The following is a 20,555-nucleotide window of genomic DNA, read 5'->3' as shown; positions in this document are numbered from 1 at the left end:
AGAGAAATGCAGACATGCATCCACACAAAAACTTGCACAAATGTTTAATGCTGCATTATTTATAATGGCCAAAAGAAGAAACAACTCAAATGTCCACTAACTGATGAACAAATAAAATAGGGAATGTTTACAGCAATACACGGCAATAAAAGAATCAGTGTGCTTACAACATAGATGAACCTTAAAAAGGGACCAATCACAAAAGACCATGCACTGTATAATTGCATTTATATGAAATGTCCAGAATAGGCAAATTTACAGAGGCAGAGAGTAGCTTAGTGGTTGGTTGGGACTGTAGGGAATTGTGGGGAAAGGGATGGTGAATGACTGCTAGCAGGTGCAAGTTTCTTTTGAGGGTCATGAAATATTTTAAAATTAGATTGTGGTGGTGGTTGCACAATTCTTGAGTTTACTATTGAGTTATATACTTTAAATGGGTGAATTTTATGTTATATACATTATGTCTCAATAAAGGTTTTAAAAAGGTAACAAGACTACACACACACACAAAAAGGTAACAAGACTCCACACACACACAAAAAGTCAAGACTCCTAGCATGACTTAGAAAGCTTTGATCCAATGAATAATCATACCAATAATGGCAACTATATATTAAATGTTGTCTATGTGAAAGATACTCTGATAATAATTTGACTGTTCTATCCCATTTAATACTCAAAGCCACCATATGTTATATTCATTTTACATTACATTTTAGTTGAGGTTTAAAAAGGTTGTATGACTTATCCAAGCCCACCTTAAGTAAAGAGTAATTTCCTATTGGAAACCCTACTATTACAATGTGGATATGTACCAAAAAATGCTTCAGTATTTTGCTTTAGCTAAAATAAGTCCTCACCTTTTAGAGGAGGATTGCAGGGTTTTGGTATATTTTATGGGAAAACAAGGGAATACCCCATGCCTTGTTAGTCTTTGATGCAGGACTAAATGTAAGACTAATTTAATTCCTAGAAACCAATAAGTGTGATCCACTGGTTCTATTTTATCTCTTACACTAGTTTTCAGCATCTGACATCAGTGGAATTCCAGATCCACCCTTCTTGCCTAGTGAGCCTTTCTGAAGGCATGCTCTTCATTGTGCTCTGATAGAATTCTCCAATGGTTTGAAAACCCTCAAAGAGACAAATGGTTCAATCCAGGAATAAACATAACTCCATTAAAGTATCTGAGGCATTTAAATCTTATAAATGAATGGAAGAAAAACAGTTGCGAGGAACTCATATTTCATTCTTTATTGTTGATAAGTTGCTTTAAATGGCATATTATACATCCTTGTGATAGAGCGAGGACCGCCCATAAATAGACCTCAAGTAGACACTCAAAAGTTTATTTGTGGCTCAGATCTTTTCAGAACTTAGAAACACATGTTCCCCTAAATTAAATGTTAAAAATGATGGAAAAAATATCAAAGGCATTACTTTAAAACCAATTAACTAAGGAGGTAGATGATGGAATAAAATGATAACATAGAACCTATGCCTTTATTTGTACATCATCTCCATGGGAAAACATTGCAGATTCCCACTCCTCAAGTCTGTACCCAAACCTCTGACACTACTTAGCTCTGCTTCTGCTCCCTTCCACCCTGATGCACACACTTGCTACCCCAACCCCACAAGTCATACTGGAGCTCCTGTGTCCCTCCAGATGTGATAAGGAAGGATGTGCACATGGCTCGGTGGTGGGAGCAGTTCTCTGGGTCTTCAGCACAAGTCTGAGCCAACTCCAGCCACTAGCCAAGGGCTAGATGGGGACAGGATTAAAACTCTGCAGACTACAACAATTTGCAGTCCACATAAAATGTTTTTAAAAATCAGAAGACATCACATAAAAAATCTGCTTAATTTTTTTTCTTGAAAGCTCAGAATTACTGATCACACCATGTCTACACCCCATCTGTTAACAAAATACAGGAACATAAGAAATTACCCCCGGCCCTCGCCCAGTGCTATTGGATTTTCTAGGCTCTCCCTATGGTTCCACCAAGCTGCTTCACTAATCTCGGTGAGTAGCCTGACCCTTAAGTAATGACACAAAATATACAATTCTCTCTTCCTTCATCATAAGGGTTATAGCAGCCACTTCCATAAGAAAAGACAGGTGAACAAGAGAAAACCATAACAAATTTATCTGAAGTTTTATGTGACTCCGGAGCCCTCAGAATGACAACTCAGAGACACAGGGAAATCTGTCCATGTTTACACTTGGATTCTGTGAAGCAGGGATATCTGTGTAGAGGCATGATTGCACAAAAAGATAACGACCTGACAGCAGTGGACCAAATGGGGAAACCAAGAAAAGCTTGACTGCTGAGATTCTTCTTGATTTCTCTCAGGTAGCATTTCTTCCTCCCAAATATGAGGCAGGACCCCAAGAATGAGTCTTATAACTTACTGTGAGAGGAGGGTAGGCCAGAAAATTCCTTTTTTTTTTTTTTGACCTTCAAGCCATGTTTTTTTCTTTTTTTTTTTTTTATTTTATTATTCATATGTGCATACAAGGCTTGGGTCATTTCTCCCCCCTGCCCCCACCCCCTCCCTTACCACCCACTCCGACCCCTCCCTCTCCCCCCCCTCAATACCCAGCAGAAACTATTTTGCCCTTATTTCTAATTTTGTTGTAGAGAGAGTATAAGCAATAATAGGAAGGGACAAGGGTTTTTGCTGGTTGAGATAAGGATAGCTATACAGGGAGTTGACTCACATTAATTTCCTGTGCGTGTGTATTACCTTCTAGGTTAATTCAGAAAATTCCTTTAGAGCCAGCTTTTACACAGAAAGGCAAGGGAATGTTAGAGTAATATTTTTAAGTTTGTGTTATGGCTGGCCTTGGGGAAAAGGAGTCCTGATTTCTATGTCCTGCATTAGGGAGAGGAATTCTATTCCAATGGCCTGCTTTGGGCAGCTAAAGGGCAGCAGGGGACCACAGTACAGGGCACAGAAAGACCTGCTTCTGAGGCAACTTCTGTGTCCCTTAGCTCAACGTTTTCAGTATGTCAGAGTACAATACTCAGGGGTCCCATTTTCTGAGCTCCCACACTTGTAAACATGAGAGTCCATGACTCTGTCCGGAGTCTCAACATTGTTCAGGGTGCACCATGGAGGAGGAATGAGAGAGGAAGAACAGAGATCTGCTTATTGGGTGAGTGGGTTAAAGCAGGCTATTCTGACATAGACTATTTAAGTTAAAGGCACTTGAAAAACAGCAGGTGCAAGATTGCTGTGACCTTGTGCTTGTTTCTTAAAAGCAAAAGATGCAATTCCTGTGTGAAAGCCACTCTCCACACTAGAAGACCACACATCCTTATCCTGAAGGACGGGAAGTTTAAACAGAGAGAATTCTGTACAGAACTTTTCAAAATAGCTCTTATCTTTGAAGCCTCCCACATGCTTTAGTCACGTTTTCACTGTTTACGATTCGTTGTCCAACTTAGTATATAAGTAACTGACTAACTGCTTCTCTGGGGCCTGTGTTTCTTCATGTAAAACTATACAAGGTACTCAAACTGCTTTTGCCAAAAAGCACTGACTCCTTCTTGGGCCCTCAAATTAAAAAACAGCAAGAGAAAAGCATGGCATCTGTCCTCCATTTTGTACCTGCCTTTGCTCTGAGCCATCACCTCTGCAGTCACCTTGCAACCACCTTGGAATCAAGGAAAGACAGGAATGATTGATAATATCTTCATAACAAAGGACAGAAATGACCCCTAACAGAGGACCCTCCTCAGGATGAACCACCTGCCAGTTGACAATAAATTCAGATAACAATTCCAGAATCTCTCCCAGAATCCTTAGACTGAGTTAATGGTCAACCAGAACACACCTATGCCTGGGACTGTTTGACTATGAGTACCTTTACCCCCTGCCCCAGTTCTTTATCTACTTAAACCTATAACTCATGTCTGTACCCTGAAGATGACTGAAGATGAGCTGAGTGCTTACTCTATCTCTTCCCACAGCATGTCCCAAGCCGTGTAATAAATCTCCTTTCTCTGCCTTCACCATGCCTCTTTATTTGGCGTTTAGGGTGGGTAGCCAGACTTGGCATATAGTATCTCAGGAGTTTGGGCCTGGGGTCCAAAACTCCAGTTTCAAAAGGTATACTGTTTTTCTCCTATTTATCTGTCCTATGTCAATTTAATTCTGGGGTCCAGCTACCCCAAGAGAACAAAGGTGGAGTTTTTTCCTGCCCCTATACAGACCAGCAGCAACATGGCAAAGAAGAGGAAAAGGAAGTGAAAAATCACCTCTGAGAGGTAAATTCTAGCCTATCAGGAGATTGTTCTAAGCCTTGTACTCTCTCTGGCCAGATCCTAGTAATTCAGAATAGATAAAGGTATCCCGTGAGCAAAAAAGTTATCTTTTCCCCATCTCAGCAGCAGAAGTCTAGGGCCATTTATTGTGGGCAAAGAGCCCCACACACATCTGTATGGCTCTGGGTCACCAAGAAGAGATGGAATGAGTGTAGTATAGCCCATTTCATGAGTTTAGGACCAAAGCAACACAGTTTAATATTTCCATTCAACATTGTAAAAAATAAACTTTCAGCACTCAGAAGGTGAACTTTACTCATAAAACAACTCATTCCCCAACAGTACTGAATGGAAGCATTTTATACCATTTTAAAACTGTAAAAAATATATATATATGTATATATAGTGTTTTTAGTACTACAAGGTGGCCCAATGGAAAGCACAATTAACTCAGGCTCTAAGGTTCCCCAACCACCATCAGAATCCTGACTACAGCCACTCATCTCATCCCAGGGCCCTTCCTTGAAGAGCTGCAGCCAGTTTCCCCGCACCTGCCAGCCAACGCTTCAATTCAGTTTGCGCAAAACAAGCAGCCACCTTCCCTGAGATGGGCTCATGACCACTCTCTGTGCATGGACTTGAGTTCCAACCTTCTCATGCATTGCCCTTAGAGACTGCTGACCTTAGTGACATCCTGACTGAAACACTGGAGTCCTGGTTCAGTGTCAGCCTCCTCTGATCTCTGAGTTTATGGGGACCCTGATCTGCCTTTTGTGTTTTCTTGGTCCAGATTCCTATTCTGATCAACTCAGTCATAGCTGCTGCCTTTACCCCAGCCCTAATTGTAACCCTTTCAGGTATTTAAGGAATATAAAGTGGAATCCTAAATGTGAAATCATGGCTAAATACTTAAGTATTACATAAAACCAGACATTATCACCCAAAGCTACTAATATGCTCATATTTTAAGATGCTAAGGGCTCTTTCCCTTCATATTATGCCACATGGCTCCTATGATATGTACTCTAATATGATATGAGGAAGAAAGCTCTATTTCCATTTCCCCATAGTTTCCAAATTTAAATTATAAATGGAAAAAAGCATATGGTAAGTTTTGAAATTGTAAGTCTATCTTTGACATCCAAATTAAAATATTTATTTCCAAACTGTGCCAGGGAAAAGAGTCTTCCACAAGAAATTAAGGTTTTCTTTAGGAAGATTCTAGTAGATTAGGTGTATGAGATGGTACTTTATTCTGCAAAGTGCTGTGGGGCTATTTTTAACAAGCAGATGTGCTGTGAATATATTACTTTCACTTTGTAATGTTACTGCTCTGAGAATTTACCATGCAGAAAAGAAGGAAGGACATGCCTTCCTAACAGGTGCTGTTAGCAGTACCTCCCTGAGTCCAGCCTCAGTACCTGTGTTGTTACAAAACAATTCTATCTGCTCCCCCCCCACACACCGGGCTTAAATGTCCTTTTTAAAATAGGCACAATTTTTAGTTGGCTTGTGGATACTTTATGAGTATTTCTTTAATGACTTCCATCTTTGAACAAGTGGCTAAGTTGTAATCTATAAATAGCACCTGAGAAACTTGAGCAGAATTAGATCAAACGTCAGAATAAGATGGTGAAAAGTGCAGCCCCTGAAACTGGTGAGTGTGTCATGGTACTGAGAATTGAAATAGCCTGCATGTGCTATCATAAGCAAGTGTTTTTGGGTTTCTAATCCACTGCTGCTTATTTCATCCATTTATGTCTGTGTTTGAAACTGTGTTTGAAACTGGGAGTGATGGATACCATTGCAAGATGTTTCAGACACTTCAGGAAAATGACTACCTCTCTGCTGGTGGCTTCCATAATTCTATCTAAGAGCAGTTCCGTGCCAGCAACACCCCTTCTGTGGCTTGCAAGTTCTTGGGGCCCCATTGCCCTCAGTTCCAGGTGCTTTCCCCAGTTGAGACAAAACCTCCCCAAACTACTGCTTTGCCCCAGCTGCTCTCTTGCCAGCTTAATGTTGAGGGCCTGAGGAGGGGCACTCCATTGTTCCTTAGTAGGAATGAGGCAGATTACAGTTGCTGCATAAATAAGGTGTTGTTAGATTATGAACATATGAAAGGTAGCTGGCTTTCTCTTGCTTCTGTACTTGATGACACATTGTAGGCTGCCCGTCAGAATTGCTGGTAGAAGGTATGGTGTGGGGTGGTGATGAAATACCAATGACCCAATCCCACCTCAGATCAATGAATCACAACATTTGGCTTCAGTAGGTCAGGACCAGAACCATTGGGTTGCATCATGAACTGGGATGCAGAATCCTAGTTCTTGGACTCTAGCTGTGGACTGGAGAAGTTGGGACTGGATAAGCTGATTTAGGACATAAGCCCTGGAGGAAAGAGTGTGAGTTTAAATTCTGATTCTGACTTTCAATACCTCTGTGACCTTGAATAAGTTACTTAACTTCTCTAAGCCACTTTGCTTAAATAAATGGCACCAAATGGTGCCTATCTCAAAGGATAATAAACAGTTGCCTTAAAGCCTTACCTTGTTCTTTTGGTCGTAAGCTGTTTCTATAAAATGCCAAGCATACAGAAGAAAGCTGAGAACCTAAGTGGATTACCTAGCATTCCAACTATGTGAATATTAGTTTAGATCTAGATTTAAAACCTATGTGTTTCTATATATTTGAGAAAACGCTCCCCTTTCTTCATGTTCAACAGTAGGCATGGTTGCTCAGAGATGTCAGTATTAAGCTGGTAATAAATCCAGCAGGGTTGAAAGGCTGAGGGCAGACATTATGGAAGGTCCAGGATACTTAGTTAGAGTAAGAAAGGCAGAGCCAGGAAAAATCCACACCAAAAAAGAGAGTCACCAGCAGGTGACCAAGTTGGGACAAGTATGTAAACCAGAACCCACACTCTGATCTGCAAGGACCTTGGGCATTGCCAAAGAGGCAAAGGGCAGGAAATTGGAAGAACCAGACAACAGGGCACATTCCGAAATTTCATGTCAGGTTAATTCTGTGAATGTGCTAATATAGTTCTTCACAATGCTGTATTTTGAGTCCAGTGTCTGGCAACACAAATATCTGCCCCATTTCAAAGGCACTTATAAATTAAATTCAGAGACTTTGGCCATAAAGGCTGCTGAGGCTCTTTATCTTTACCTACAGATAAGTCAGCACATGTCATACACAATAGCTCCAGGGAGGCTAATGTGAAAACAGGCTCCTCACAGTCCATGTCCATGAACTGGAAACCCAATATTGCTCAGGTGACCATTCTCCCCAAGTTAGACCATAGATTCAATACAATCCAAATCAAAACAGGTACTTTTTAAACCTTAGAAATTGACTAGCTGATTCTAAAATTTACATGGGAATGCAAAAGATCTAGAATAGCCAAAATAGTCTTGAAAAGAAAAATATAAAGTTAAAGGACTTGCCCTGAGCCCAAAATTTGTGTATCCCTTAACAGAAAGTATGCCATAATAAAGCCTTACCTCATACATAAGCCACTCATTTAAGAGAGCGAGAGAGAAAGAGAGACAATTTACTAATTTACTTATAGCACATGTACGTAAAACACCAAAATAATAAAACTGTATTTCTACTGAAACACTATAGACATATATCCCTCAGTGTGACCTGGGAATCACTCTCATTAGGATCACCTATTAAGAGTTTCTTTAAAATGCTGATACAATAAAGATACCTGAACATCCATGTTTATTGCACACTATTCACAATAGCTAAACTATGGGAACAGCCAAGATGCCCCACTACTGATGAATGGATTAAGAATATGTGCTATACGTACACAATAGATGATTCAACCATAAAGAAGAATGCAAGTATGCCATATATAGGAAAATGGATGGAACTGGAGAACATCACATTAAGTGAAGTTAGCCAGTTCAGAAAGACAAAGGTCTCATGTTTTCTCTCATATGTGGAAGATAGGCCCAATACAAACACAAGCAATACTATGAAAAACAGATCATGCTAAGAGAAGGCCACTAAGAAAGAGAGGGTAAAAGAAGGAAGTTAAGAAGGTGAATATGGTTGATATACTTTCAATACAAGATTGAATATAGAATTTTTAAACCTATTGAAATCACTATAAAAAGGGGACTAAGGTAGAAAGGAGAAGAATGGAGGGAATGAACCAATTCGGGTTATAATATATATATACGTGGAAATGTCACAATGAAACTCTCTGTAGAGCTATCTTATACAAAAATGTCTTTTTTCAAAAATAGAGGCCAGGAAGGTAAAACAGGTCCTGTTTGGGGGCTGGTACCAGTGGGAGGTGGGAGGGTATAAGGAAAGGGTTTAAGAGGGTGAATATGGTAGAAATATTATATACTCATGTATAAAAATGGAAAAATGAGACTTGTTGAAACTATTCCAGGAATGGGGGAAGGAGGAATAAAGGAGAATGATGGAGGGGTGAATTCAACTATGATATAGAGTAATAATTTTTGTACATGTTACAATGTACCCCCAGTACAATAATATAGAAATAAAATAAAATGTTGATATATGGATTTCTCGCAGACCCCCAAAATCACACCCTAATAGATGGATTTAGGAATCTTCACTTCTAACAAGTTTCCCTTTCCAGTTCATTTTGATGTGCTCTAAAATCTGAAAATGATCCTCCTGGAATCTATTTGATTTTTCTCCTAAACAACAATGGCCTTTTCTTAGCTTAACAAGATCTGATGTAATTAAAGAAGCAAGACTTACCTTCTCTGGTGGATGGTTAGCTATGAGGGCTGCAGCCCTTTTGGCAAATATGTTTGTTGAATACATATTATTATATTCTCTTGCAACTTCTTCACCATCTCGAAAATCAAGAGCACATCGTGTGACATTCAAAGCCTCAATTAACACACAATGCTCATGGGAGTAGTAATCTTCACTTCCTAGGAGATATCCTACAACAAGAACGGAAGACGAAAATAATCAGCACAGCATAAAACTTGCTAAACAAACTAATGTTTCAGCATTTAATTGCCTAATGCAATTGATTACCCATGACAAGGCTAATCAAATGACAAGACTAATCACAGCAACATTTCTTAACATCTCTATATTTGGTAGAAGTCATTAAAATGTTATTGTATAGAAATTCAAATTCATTCTTCACTCAGGACTTTAAGAGCATAAGCTCTATCACATAACTCTCAAAGTGGGTGTTTCCATGTAAATATGATTTCTTAAAAAAAGAAATCAGTCTTAAAATGCAGCATAGGTAAGAACATCTCAATCTTTTAAAGCTATCTAATGGCAAAAATTATATATGGTTACTGTGATTTGTTATAAGTTTTACTGTGAGGTAATCACATAAATGAGGACAGGATTCAGATAACGTCCTTTGTTGTTGTTGAGGTTGAGGGTTGAAGTTGGGAGAGTGATTTCCAGGTTACTTATAGACTTATAAGTCGCCCTACGACGACTTATCTTCAGTCAAATGCTGACACCCACTGGTGAAAGATACAAACCTTTCCAAATAGAGGATTTCTAGAAATAGCGGAACAGAGTCAAAAGACCAAACTAAAGCATAGCACTGAATTCTGATTTTTCTATCTGAGGTCATCTCAATTTTGCTATTTAAATGCTATCACCTGCCTATCCCTTAAACATGGAAGAAAATGAATTTTCTCAACTAATAGTTGTTTCTACAAATGTTCCATATTTTTCTAAAGTATTAAAATAAGCTGTGTTACATATTATAATTCCATTTATATAAATGTCCAGAACTGACAAATCTGTAAAGACAGAAAGTAGTTGGTGACTGATAGCCTAGTGCTAGAGGGTTTGAAGAGAAATGGGGGGTGACTTAAAAGGATTTGGTTTCTTGGGGGGAGTTATGAAAATATTCTATACTGGATTGTGATGATAGTGCACAACCCTGTACATTTATTAAAAAGTCATTGAATTGTGCACCTTAATTGCATGATTTTTTGACAGTACTGTGGTTTGAACTCAGGACCTTGAGCTTACTATCCCGGCACTTATTGGTGTGGTGTGTGAATTACACCTCAATAAAGCTTTTAAAAAGAAATAACTTTGCTGGGCTCTTAGCTGTCTCTTGATGTATACTGTTTACTAACCTTAAAACAGTAATGAAATGGGCTTCACACTTTCCTTAGTCTTGTACTTTCCCTATAATGACAATTAAGAGCTTACACCATGATTCAATTCATTTTCAATCAATTCTTCCTTTTCTAAGACCCAGTAATTCAAGGTCTTGAGTATAATTAGCATGTTGATCTAAAGTTAACTTTTTATGTGGTAATCTTTTCTCCTACATCGATAGCAAAAAAAGAAATTCAGCGTGCTTGCTAACTTGCGTCTAAGACAAAAGGAAATCACTTAGGTGCTTGGTGTGGTCGGGACACTGACTACTAGTTTGGGTTTTTAACAACTACTAGGTATTTGGAGTTTCAGAAAATCACTTCGGGTTCCTTATTTATTAATGTAAACTATATCCTATCACTTGGGAGCATATATGCATAGGATATACTTAATTAGATGATGTATGAATCCTGAGTAGTAAAATGATATTACAAAAGGATTACAGAAATAGAACTATTTTATTCACATACTTGGCCAAGCAACCATGTGACAGATGCCAAACCTAAAAATGATGGCAGTCTATGCTTTTTTTCAGGAAAAATTAGAAAATTCCTTTTCTTTTCTTTTTGCTTTTTGTAACAGGATTTTACTATATAGCCCAGGCTGGCCCTGAACTCTGAATCCTCCTGCCTCACCTCCCAAATGCTGGGATTACAGGTGAGCTCACCCCCATGCTCTGCAAGAAAATACTTTTTAAACAATGAACTCTCTGACTGCTTTAACAGCTTTACTGATATATAACTCACATACAATCCAAGTCACCCATTTAAAGCATACAATTCCTTAGTTTTTAAGGTATTCACAATCTTGAGTCCCAGGAGTGATGATGGCTGTGTAGTCAGCAAACTTCTTGGCTACAAGTTTCCCTTCATGTGAATATGGTATGTTTATCAGTTCAACTAGGTCCAGGTTAGGCTTAATTCTCATCAAAGGATATGATTTCTACCTTTTGTCCAGTAGCATTTTAAGTACATAGCTTGGGTTTTTAACAAAAAATTCCAACTATCCATAGTCTATCCTTTTAACAGAGCACAAATAACTCATCTTTTAGCACAGGCAGGCCTGTATGAAAAATTTCAAAGAATGTGGAGGCTTTTTCCCTCTAGAACTTCCAAGGCAACAAAGTGGTCTTACTCTTGGGAATAAGCCTGAGTTTTAGCAGCTATGTGAGAACACTGAAGGTCCATCCAGAGAGAGCGCCCGGCTGTTTAGCAATGTCTACTAGCGCACCTGGCTGGGAGGTGGCACAAACATGCTCATCTGATGTCCTTGTCCCTGCATCTTGATTCTAATCCTAGATCCACGGAGACATTACAGAGCCATGTGCTTTGACTGCACTGTTTTGGCCTCCACATACCATTCTTTTTCTCGAATTGTATTTTTGTGCTTTGACCCTGGCTTGAATGCAAGAGAATGCCTCAAGAAACATCTACATGAAAACCGCCACTTGATTACTACAACGATTATTTTTAGGGATATTATCCACCTTACCTTCTCCCAAAGGAGAAATTTCTCTCAAGTCCAAGAGCCAGAAAATGCTTTGCCCTTCCTGAACTGCTGGTTTCCATTTTTCTTATAAATAATGTACTTCTATATCCTTTTCCTTTTTCTTTCTTGCTTCCTCTTTTCATAAGAGAGCTCATATCTTAGAGTTGCATGGAATTCCTCTCAGAACCATGCAGCATTTTTGTAATTTGGTACCATTAAACTATTCTATCTTTTCCAACTCACCCTGATTTTGTTATTGTTTTTAAACCTTTTATGGTACAATATGTGCTCCTTTGGGCTATAGCAGGTTATAAACAAATGAAGAAACAGATGGGAGGTAGGTAGCTGGACAGAAAGATAGCTCAATATAAAAAGAACTTGACAAAAAGATATACAGCAGGATAAAGAGGTTATTATTTACAGCACAGTGTATAACAGGTTTAAAGAGAGCACATGTTAAGACAAACTTTTAGGATTCACATTTATTTTTACAGAGCTATCAAGTTCATAAAATACTTATTATTTTCTTACTATCTTTCTATTATCATTTGCTATTTGCCCTCCAAATTTATTATTACTAATTTTAAAATTGATTTTCCCCAACCTAAGTGATCTCAAAAACAGATCTCTCAAATAGGAGAAAGATGACAAGGGAACAGTGTCTTATGTCACCTTCCTGGGGGCAGGAGCAATGGGACTTTAAATACAGTCCATAAAGAGAAAAAAATACAACAATCTTTTGTAAAGGAAATATTCTTGTATTAGGTTTTGCCTGTAATTAAATAAAAAGCAGCTTGTACCCTTTTAGATAAAAAGATTTAGAGGATACAATGGTCTCTGACTGGAAGTAGTAAGCTCTTCGGGCCCTGCAATGGTACTCAGTGCTCTGGCAAAGGTAAACTGCCTTGCTGTGGGCACAAGCCCACCAAGAGCTGAGCACAGAGCTGCATTGATGGAGGTAATATCAGAAGGTAGCGCCACCATGGTGCTGACTGGTCCACTCTCTGTTCAAGTTTCCAGTTACTTGATCTAATTACACCTGGGTGTGTTTTATGAGAAGGCTGCAGTTAGTCTGGGTTGTCAAAGAAACATGCATTTCCATTACCAAAGTAGGTATCAAATCCTCGGCGTGTTGGAAGGCATTCCTTCCGGTACATTCCCAGGTGCCATTTTCCAACCATGTGGGTAGCATAGCCTGCTTCTTTTAGAAGCTGGGGCAGGAGTTTTTCATCCAGAGGAACACAACTGGGTTGACAGGGCCAAATTATTTCATGCTGTAAACCTGTATGGATCTTAAAGAGATAAACACAAAATTATGGATTAATGACATAGAAACATTGTGGCCGTCTAGTTTACTGGATATATCTGTTGATCTGGGGGTTTACCTCTATTTCCGTTCTGGCTCAAGGACTGTCTCACTCCAGCAAGGTAAAGAACATACACAGAACTGGAAAAGATGTATAAAAGCATTCCAACAAACAGGTGGGGTGGTGCACATCTGTAATCCTAGCACTTGGGAGGCTGAGGGAGGAGGATCACAAGTGTGAGGCCAGTCTGAGCTACACAGGGAGACCCTGTCTCAAAAAGAACAAAACAAAACAAACAACAAAAAAGAAGCCTTCCAACAAACAGACATTTTCAACAAATATTTATCAAGGCACGATGTCAGAAATCATTTTAACTCAAGTTTTTACTTCCTAAAAAAAGTAGCAATAAATATGAGGTATGTGGGTCTATCAAGGAAAAAGTATTGCAATTCCTGTGCACATGAGAAGTTGGTGTTTGATTACCATGGACTTCTGTAATCTTTGAAGACTTGGTGATTTTTTTTTTCAGTGCTGGGCAAATCAAGGGCTTTGCACATGCTAGACAAGTGCTCTACCACTGAGCTACATCCCAGCCCTTCATGTTGAGACAGTCTTACTATGTAGCTCAGGCTGATCCTCCTGCCCCAGCCTCCTGAGTGCTGGATTACAAGGTGTGTGTGAACACACCTGGCTGAATTTTTATAGGAGTTATTTTAACAGTATAATGAAAATGATAATTCATATTTTGTTCATATTTCATAATCTACTTTCTGTAAACCACAATCTTAAAAGACAGTGATGAGCTTTTCCTTAAAAATAAATAAATAAATAAAACAGGGGCTGGTTGAGTGGCTCAAGTGGTAGAGTGCCTGCCTAGCAAGTGTGAGCCCTGAGTTCAAACCCCAGTACCACCAAAAAAAGATTAAAAAAAAAACCCAAACAGCCCTCTGACTACTGTTTGGGAATAGCTAACACAAGCATGCCTAGTGTACACATACAACTAACCTTTAAGAAACAACCACTTATTAAGTTTTAGTATAATATTAAAATTGGATGTCCACAAATCTAGGAGTTCCTTGACTTTCAATGGAATTACATCCCTATAAACCCATCATCAATTTAAAATATAATGAATATAAATGTATTTAATACACCTGACCTACTGCACATCGTAACTTAAATGTGTTTGCATTAGCATAGTGGGCAAAATCTACATAAAGCCTACTTTGAAAGTGTTGGATAGCTAATGTGATTTATTGAATACTATACTGAAAGTGAAAAACAGAATGGTTATCTACCCACATTTTTTTTTTGATCCACTGTAAAGTTAAAAACTCATAAGTTGAACCATTATAAACTGGGGACTGTCTATACATGGAAAGGCAATTAAAATATCCCTCCCTTTTCCATAAAAAAGGAGACTACAAATCTGTGTGAAGCCATATTTTCTTCATCGACTTATTAAAACAATACACTGCAACAGACTGAATGGCAAAGGCTGTGTAATCACACAGCCATCATCTATGAACAGAAAAGATAACAAAGATGTACAAAGATGGAAAACAATGCCACTCTTCTCAATTACTTTGTTTTAGAAAGTATGGCTACTTTTTGTAAGTTATATGTAATAACATATAATGAATTTATTTTTGTTGGTTTTCACTGAATGAAAATTTTCAAATAATGTCTGTTATGTTAAATTTAGAATGGAATAACTCAGATAAGTTTCCCCTCTTTGTATCCTCAATAATTTTTAAGTGAATATAGAGATCCTAAGACCAAAAAGTTTGAGAATGGATGCTTTGTCTAATAATGACCACTAGTATGAGGAAAACTAAAGTAGGAGAGAGAGATAGTGACAAAGGTGACACTTGAGAAGGGAAGAGGCACTTGAGCAGTCAGCAGAATGAAGGAGGGAGGGAGGGAGGCTTGAAGAATCTTGGGCAAGAGCTATCCAGGCATAAAGAATAAAAAATGCAAAGACGCTGAGACCTGAATTTGGCTGGCAAGTCTGAAGACCAGCAGAAAAGCCAGTGTGGCCTGGTGACAGCTGTTGCTAACAGATGACACTGCACCCCTGCTGAGCAGCAAAGTGAGCCTGCACCAGACACCAGTCCCCTAGCACTGGGAGCTCCTGATTCCCCTAGAATACCCAGGGCTCTGGGAACAATGAAGGTTGGAAGTGCCAGTTCTCAACCCAGGTATGACTCTCAGGTGCCCCCATCCACTGAAGGTAGGTAGCAAGCAATTTGATGCTAATGAGTGGTTTAAAAAATGCGTTTGCCAGAGATTTACTTACTTTGTAGTTTAAAGCAGAACAGTATCAATCTCAGGTATTTAAATCCCATCCTGGCTCTATTGCTTGCTAGCTCGGATAACCTTAGACAGTAGCTTCAGTAACTTACTAACTTCAACGACTTGGTAAATTAGGCTCTAGGACTTAATCTTATTAATCTGCAAAAGAAGAAAGATGATATGATCTATCTCCTGGGGTGGTGGAAAGGATTAAGGAGTAACATAAAATATCAGGTACATACTAATCACTCCACCATGGCCATGGTAACAGATGTAAGCTATGTTATCTAGAACACATCGCCCCTCCCAGCACTATAAGGATGGTGGCTTTACAATGACCCTGCATATAGGCTGGGCCTAATGGTCATCGTGCCTGTGAACATCAAACGAAGCCCACTGGAATCTTCAGTTCTGCTGGAATTGTCTAAACACTTACTTATCATGCATCTCGCAGACTCAGATACTAAATCCTCAGACCAGACAGAGTCACAGACTTTTGTTTTGTTTTAAATATTTGGCAACAATATATAAAAACCCCACCCAAAAAAAGAACTTTCAAATTCACAATTTTTTCTTATTTATCACAAGCTAGCATCAAAGTTTTCTCACAAGCTTTTTCCCTCCTGCAGTGCTGGGGGTGGGCCCCAGGGCAAATACTGTACCACTGAGCTACAGCCCCAGCCCATCACAGCTTTGCCACGGTCTTAGATTTTATTTTTGTGTATGCTTCCAGAGCCAACATTTTTGGAAAAGTACCTACTATGGCTTGGTATCATGATGCCTTTCCATACTTTCCTAAAAGAACCACATGAATATCTTATATGTTAAAGTGGGCTTATTTTGAGGGTTATGAATAAATTCACTATCTTGATTGTGGTGATGGTTCCATGGGTAAATATGTAAGTCTAAGCTTATCACAGTGTATACTTTAAGTCTGTGCAGTTTATTGTATCTCAGTAAAGATGTTTAAAAATAAAAGTTAGTTTTCCATTGAGAATTTTATACCTGTCTTAGCAATAACTGGGCACCTGCACTGGTTGTGACAGATTCCTTCCACTGTCCTCCAGTTCACTCTGTCAGTCCTGCCCTCCACCCTGGGAGACTGACCTCTGAGGGCCAAACCTGTGTGTGACCCTTTTGCCTCCGGGCTTCTGACTGAGTTCAGTCAATGCGGGCCCTGCTGGGAGAGAAGAACCTGAGAGTGAATGCCTTAGGCTGCTGGGTTGCTCCAGCTTGGCCACCTATGTCTCACTGCAGGTCATTCTGAAGGTAGCCTTCTCCATGTGCCTCTTTCTTTTGGGTTCTGATAACCACCCCTTCCTTTTTTCCATTCTGTTCTAGGAGTGGTAACAGCTCTGCTGGGTTACTACACCAACCCTTTTCATTCCCCCACACATTTGCACCTTTTAAAATAGTCCTTTTTGTAAGTAAACTCTCCCTAAATTACCCTAATTTGAATATGCTATCACTTTCTAGCAGGGTCTTTGAATAAGGATGTTATAATATTCAAGGAAAAAGAAATACTGCTTTCAAAACACATATACACACACACACTAAAAGAAGGATTCTTTCCATTTTCATTACTATAAGTTTAACTCAACAGAAAATTGATCCTAGGCTCAAAAACTTCACAATCTACACTAATTGGCAACTGGGCAGGAGATGTAAAGACACTATTTTGTGGACTCCAAAAGCCCCAGTGGAGATAAAGGCTATGTGCAAATTTCCTTAAATGGAAAGTCCATCCATCACATGCAGAGAATTAACTATGATCTCTAGAAGTCACTGCCAAGAGATGCTCTGCAATTTAGTTTTCCTGAGCCATGGCACCAAGCCATGTGGTCACCTGAAGCCTGCCTCCATTATCTACAATCATATGGAGCAGGGAATTTGTTCTTTTCAGTTCCTGAGAATTTATTTGACAGAGCATTTTTATGGCATTATTGGGAAGCAGAAGCCAAACTCTGGATGACAGCCAAAAACATGTTTTTGGTCTGTTCAAACTATTTGAAGTCAGGAAGCTGCAATGTGTTGAGAAGCAGTAAACAGGCAAATGCCAAGCTGGTTCCAATCCAGCACTTCAGCTTAGCACAGAACTATGGAGTCACACCATGTTCCATGGGGCAGGATGGTAACAAGGCACCCATAGAATAAAAAGGATAAGAGAAGAGTTCCCTTGTCAATGCAATAAAATCTAAAATAATTTCATCCTAACACTCATCTTCAATGTCTAGAGACCATGTGTAAATGGAGACACTCCTATACAAAACAAATGAAAGTCCACAGAGGTTACTTACTATCTACCTCCTAACATTTTACTTGATCATCAAGGAGTGTTCCATGAAGGTGAAGAGTCCGTAAACCCAGGGGAGGACCTGACTTGTTTCTGGGCTCTTTCCATGACATAAGTGATGAGAAATCCTTGTTTACATTTTAATTTCACTTAACAATTTATTTGCTCCCATCAGTTATTCTGCCCTCTGTAGACCTAGGAGAGCCTTGCAGTATAGTCTCCTGAGCATCAAAGAGAAAGGTCAATGTCCTGCTGGGGGAGAGGAGGACAGTGGCCCCCACATCAGAACCTCTTCCAATCTCTTTTTCTGAGGTCCAGGTAGTCTATTTATTAAATACTTATTTCAGAGATCAGGGCACAGTATTTTAGCCACCCTTGTACGAAGCTCCAGTACAATCTGAACCGTTGCCACAGATATGGCAATAGATGCAATTTCCCAACCTCGACAGTGGTGAGAAAGCATCCAGTTGAGCTTCTCAGAAGGAAGGAAGGAAGGTGCTGTCCAGTCCATCTGATCTGTATGAAATGAACCCACACACATTGCAACCATATACTTGTGCAACACCTACTGCTACAGTTCTTGAAAATTAAAAAAAAAAAAAAAGGGAGTCCTACCCCTCTGTCTCACACAACAGAGAGCCCAAGGGAAGCTTCATGACCAGAACACAATCACAGGACATGCTGGTAGCCAGCCAGGAGTTCAAAATTTCCAGCCTGTGCCTTGGCAAGCATGCTTAGGTTTTAACCACTGTCAAGTACCACTTGTACCACCTCAGAATTTATCCCTGGAGATACCCCACAGAACAAATGGAGAGCGAGGAATCTGCCCCTTCCCTGCTGAAGTCCTCTAACAAGCAGTCAGCTGCCCATGCTGCTGGGAAGCCAAGAGCTACAGAACACACATTATGTGTTAGGTGCCTGGCTTGGCCATCTGGCCTGGTCTTTGGAATTGAGGCTGCAGAACTGGCCCGTGTCACTGGCAGTTTTAAGGGTCTATTTATTTTGGTGCTGATTAGTAAAGAGTATAAATCTGACTAAATCCACAAAGGGATGCTATTTGTTAAAAGAAGAAATGTGCAGAAAGGGATTCAGTGACTTCCTGTTTAAATTATAAACCCCATAGGAATTTATAATGAAAAGGAAGGAAAATATGAAGCTTGAGACAAAGAAATTTTAGTAAGGTGATATGATTAAGGACATAAAAAAAAAGATAATGACTAGAGAGCAAGAGCTTGTGCTCTAAGTAATTCTTGAAGTAACACACCTCATAAATCAATCAACAACAAGTCCTTCACCCATTTCCTCCAGCTCCTCACTCCTCTTTGCTCTACTTCTATCTGTAGAGTCTAGGAAAGATGGCCAATGACAAGAATCCAGGATACAAGCTGGTGGGGGGGTAGGCAGGACCCTGAGGTCAACAAGAAGCAGCAGCAGCTAGCGAGGTCATCCACAGACAGCTCTCCATCCTCTCCCATGTCCTCCTCTGTGCAGGCGTGGGTGTTGTCTGCTGCCATTCTTAAGGCAAACTTGAAGCTTACGCTCCTGCCCAGCCTCTTCCCAAATGTTCCCTTCCAGGTGCTGCTTCAGGATGAGTGAAAAGCCCTGACAGTGCCTTGTCCATTTATTAACATGATTAAGAAAAATGTGGCTGGGTTCCTGTAAGAATGAAACCTTGGTATTATCTTGTGTCTATTTTCTGCCAAGGTTTATAGAATTCTGGTGGTGTGGCCTTTTCTGTCCCCAAGGGAAGAACAAGTTGAGAACCAGACTTACTTTTTTCCCAGAAGATATTGTTTCCACTAAGGCCGACTACTTTTGTTACCCCTTAATCTTCTTAATTCCCTAAAAAGGAAGTAAGGGGACTAGAAATGACATAGCAATTCTAGCAGGGGTTTGCTGTTTTGTTTTGTAGTGCTGGGGATCAAACACAGGGTCTTGTCCATGCTAGGCAAGTACTTCACCACTAATCTATATTCCCAGCCCTTGGGTTTTTGAGACAGGGTCTCCCTATGTAGACCAGGGAGGCCTAGAACTCCCAATCGCCTGCCTCAGCCTCCTGAGCGTGGGGTAGTAGATGTGTGCCACCATGCCTGGCTTAACCAATAGAAGTCTAATTAAGATACTGAGTTCTTTCAGGAAATGCTCCTGAGGCACACACTTATTTTCAATGCTGAACAATTCTCTAGACCCACAGAGAAGCAAAGCTAGCTAATGGAGAAGCCAGACCTCAGAACAAGCCACCACCATTAAAATGTGTATGGGAATGCAGGCATATAATGAGTGTTTTATAGTGAACAAAGTCAATTTGCTAGAATAAGAAAAGTTAGTATTTTCAGGTCCCTATTTAAACTAAGCAATATACAAATTTTATTAGAAAAACTGGAGGATTTTTAAATGAATACTTTTAATCTTGGGATTTTTTGAATGAGGGAAAAAATGAATATAAATTATATCTCCATAGGGAAATATGGAAATATGCATATAAATGCCTAAGATGCCTCCCAAGGGTACCAATAAACTAGCAAACAGGTGTTACCTACAGGAACAAGGGCTGGGAGAAAGGACAAAAAGATCATTATATTTGTAACACTTGTATGTATTTCCTATACACAATTTTAACAATAAGAATGCCATATGGCACTTGCTGGTAGTTCCTTAAAGTATACTCATTGAAAACATGGCTGTATTGATTAGACACAGACTTTAGTACACAATAGCCTTCAATGCAGTATTGCTACGAAAGTAGGAACC

At 39.5% G+C, this 20,555-nt stretch overlaps 1 protein-coding gene across 6 annotated transcripts in view; it reads right to left on the bottom strand.

Annotated features, from left to right (window-relative positions):
- The window catches only part of Arsb (arylsulfatase B), a 294,147-nt gene that overhangs the window by 267,009 nt on the left and 6,583 nt on the right, over positions 1 to 20,555 (bottom strand). For all 6 annotated transcript variants that reach the window (XR_012449132.1, XR_012449133.1, XM_074077229.1 and 3 more), the window contains exons 2-3: positions 13,015 to 13,201; positions 9,027 to 9,217 (exon numbers count right to left, since the gene is read on the bottom strand). Coding sequence is in view for 4 of the 6 variants with exons in the window: in XM_074077229.1 (XP_073933330.1) it covers positions 9,027 to 9,217; positions 13,015 to 13,201 (378 nt within the window). In the remaining 2 variants the exon portion in view is untranslated. The remainder of the gene's footprint in view (positions 1 to 9,026; positions 9,218 to 13,014; positions 13,202 to 20,555) is intronic.

This window comes from Castor canadensis, chromosome 6, assembly GCF_047511655.1.
Source record: "Castor canadensis chromosome 6, mCasCan1.hap1v2, whole genome shotgun sequence".
Taxonomy (NCBI): Eukaryota; Metazoa; Chordata; class Mammalia; order Rodentia; family Castoridae; genus Castor; species Castor canadensis.
Note: the sequence above shows the minus strand (reverse complement) of the source record. Positions and strands in the feature narration are given on the sequence as shown.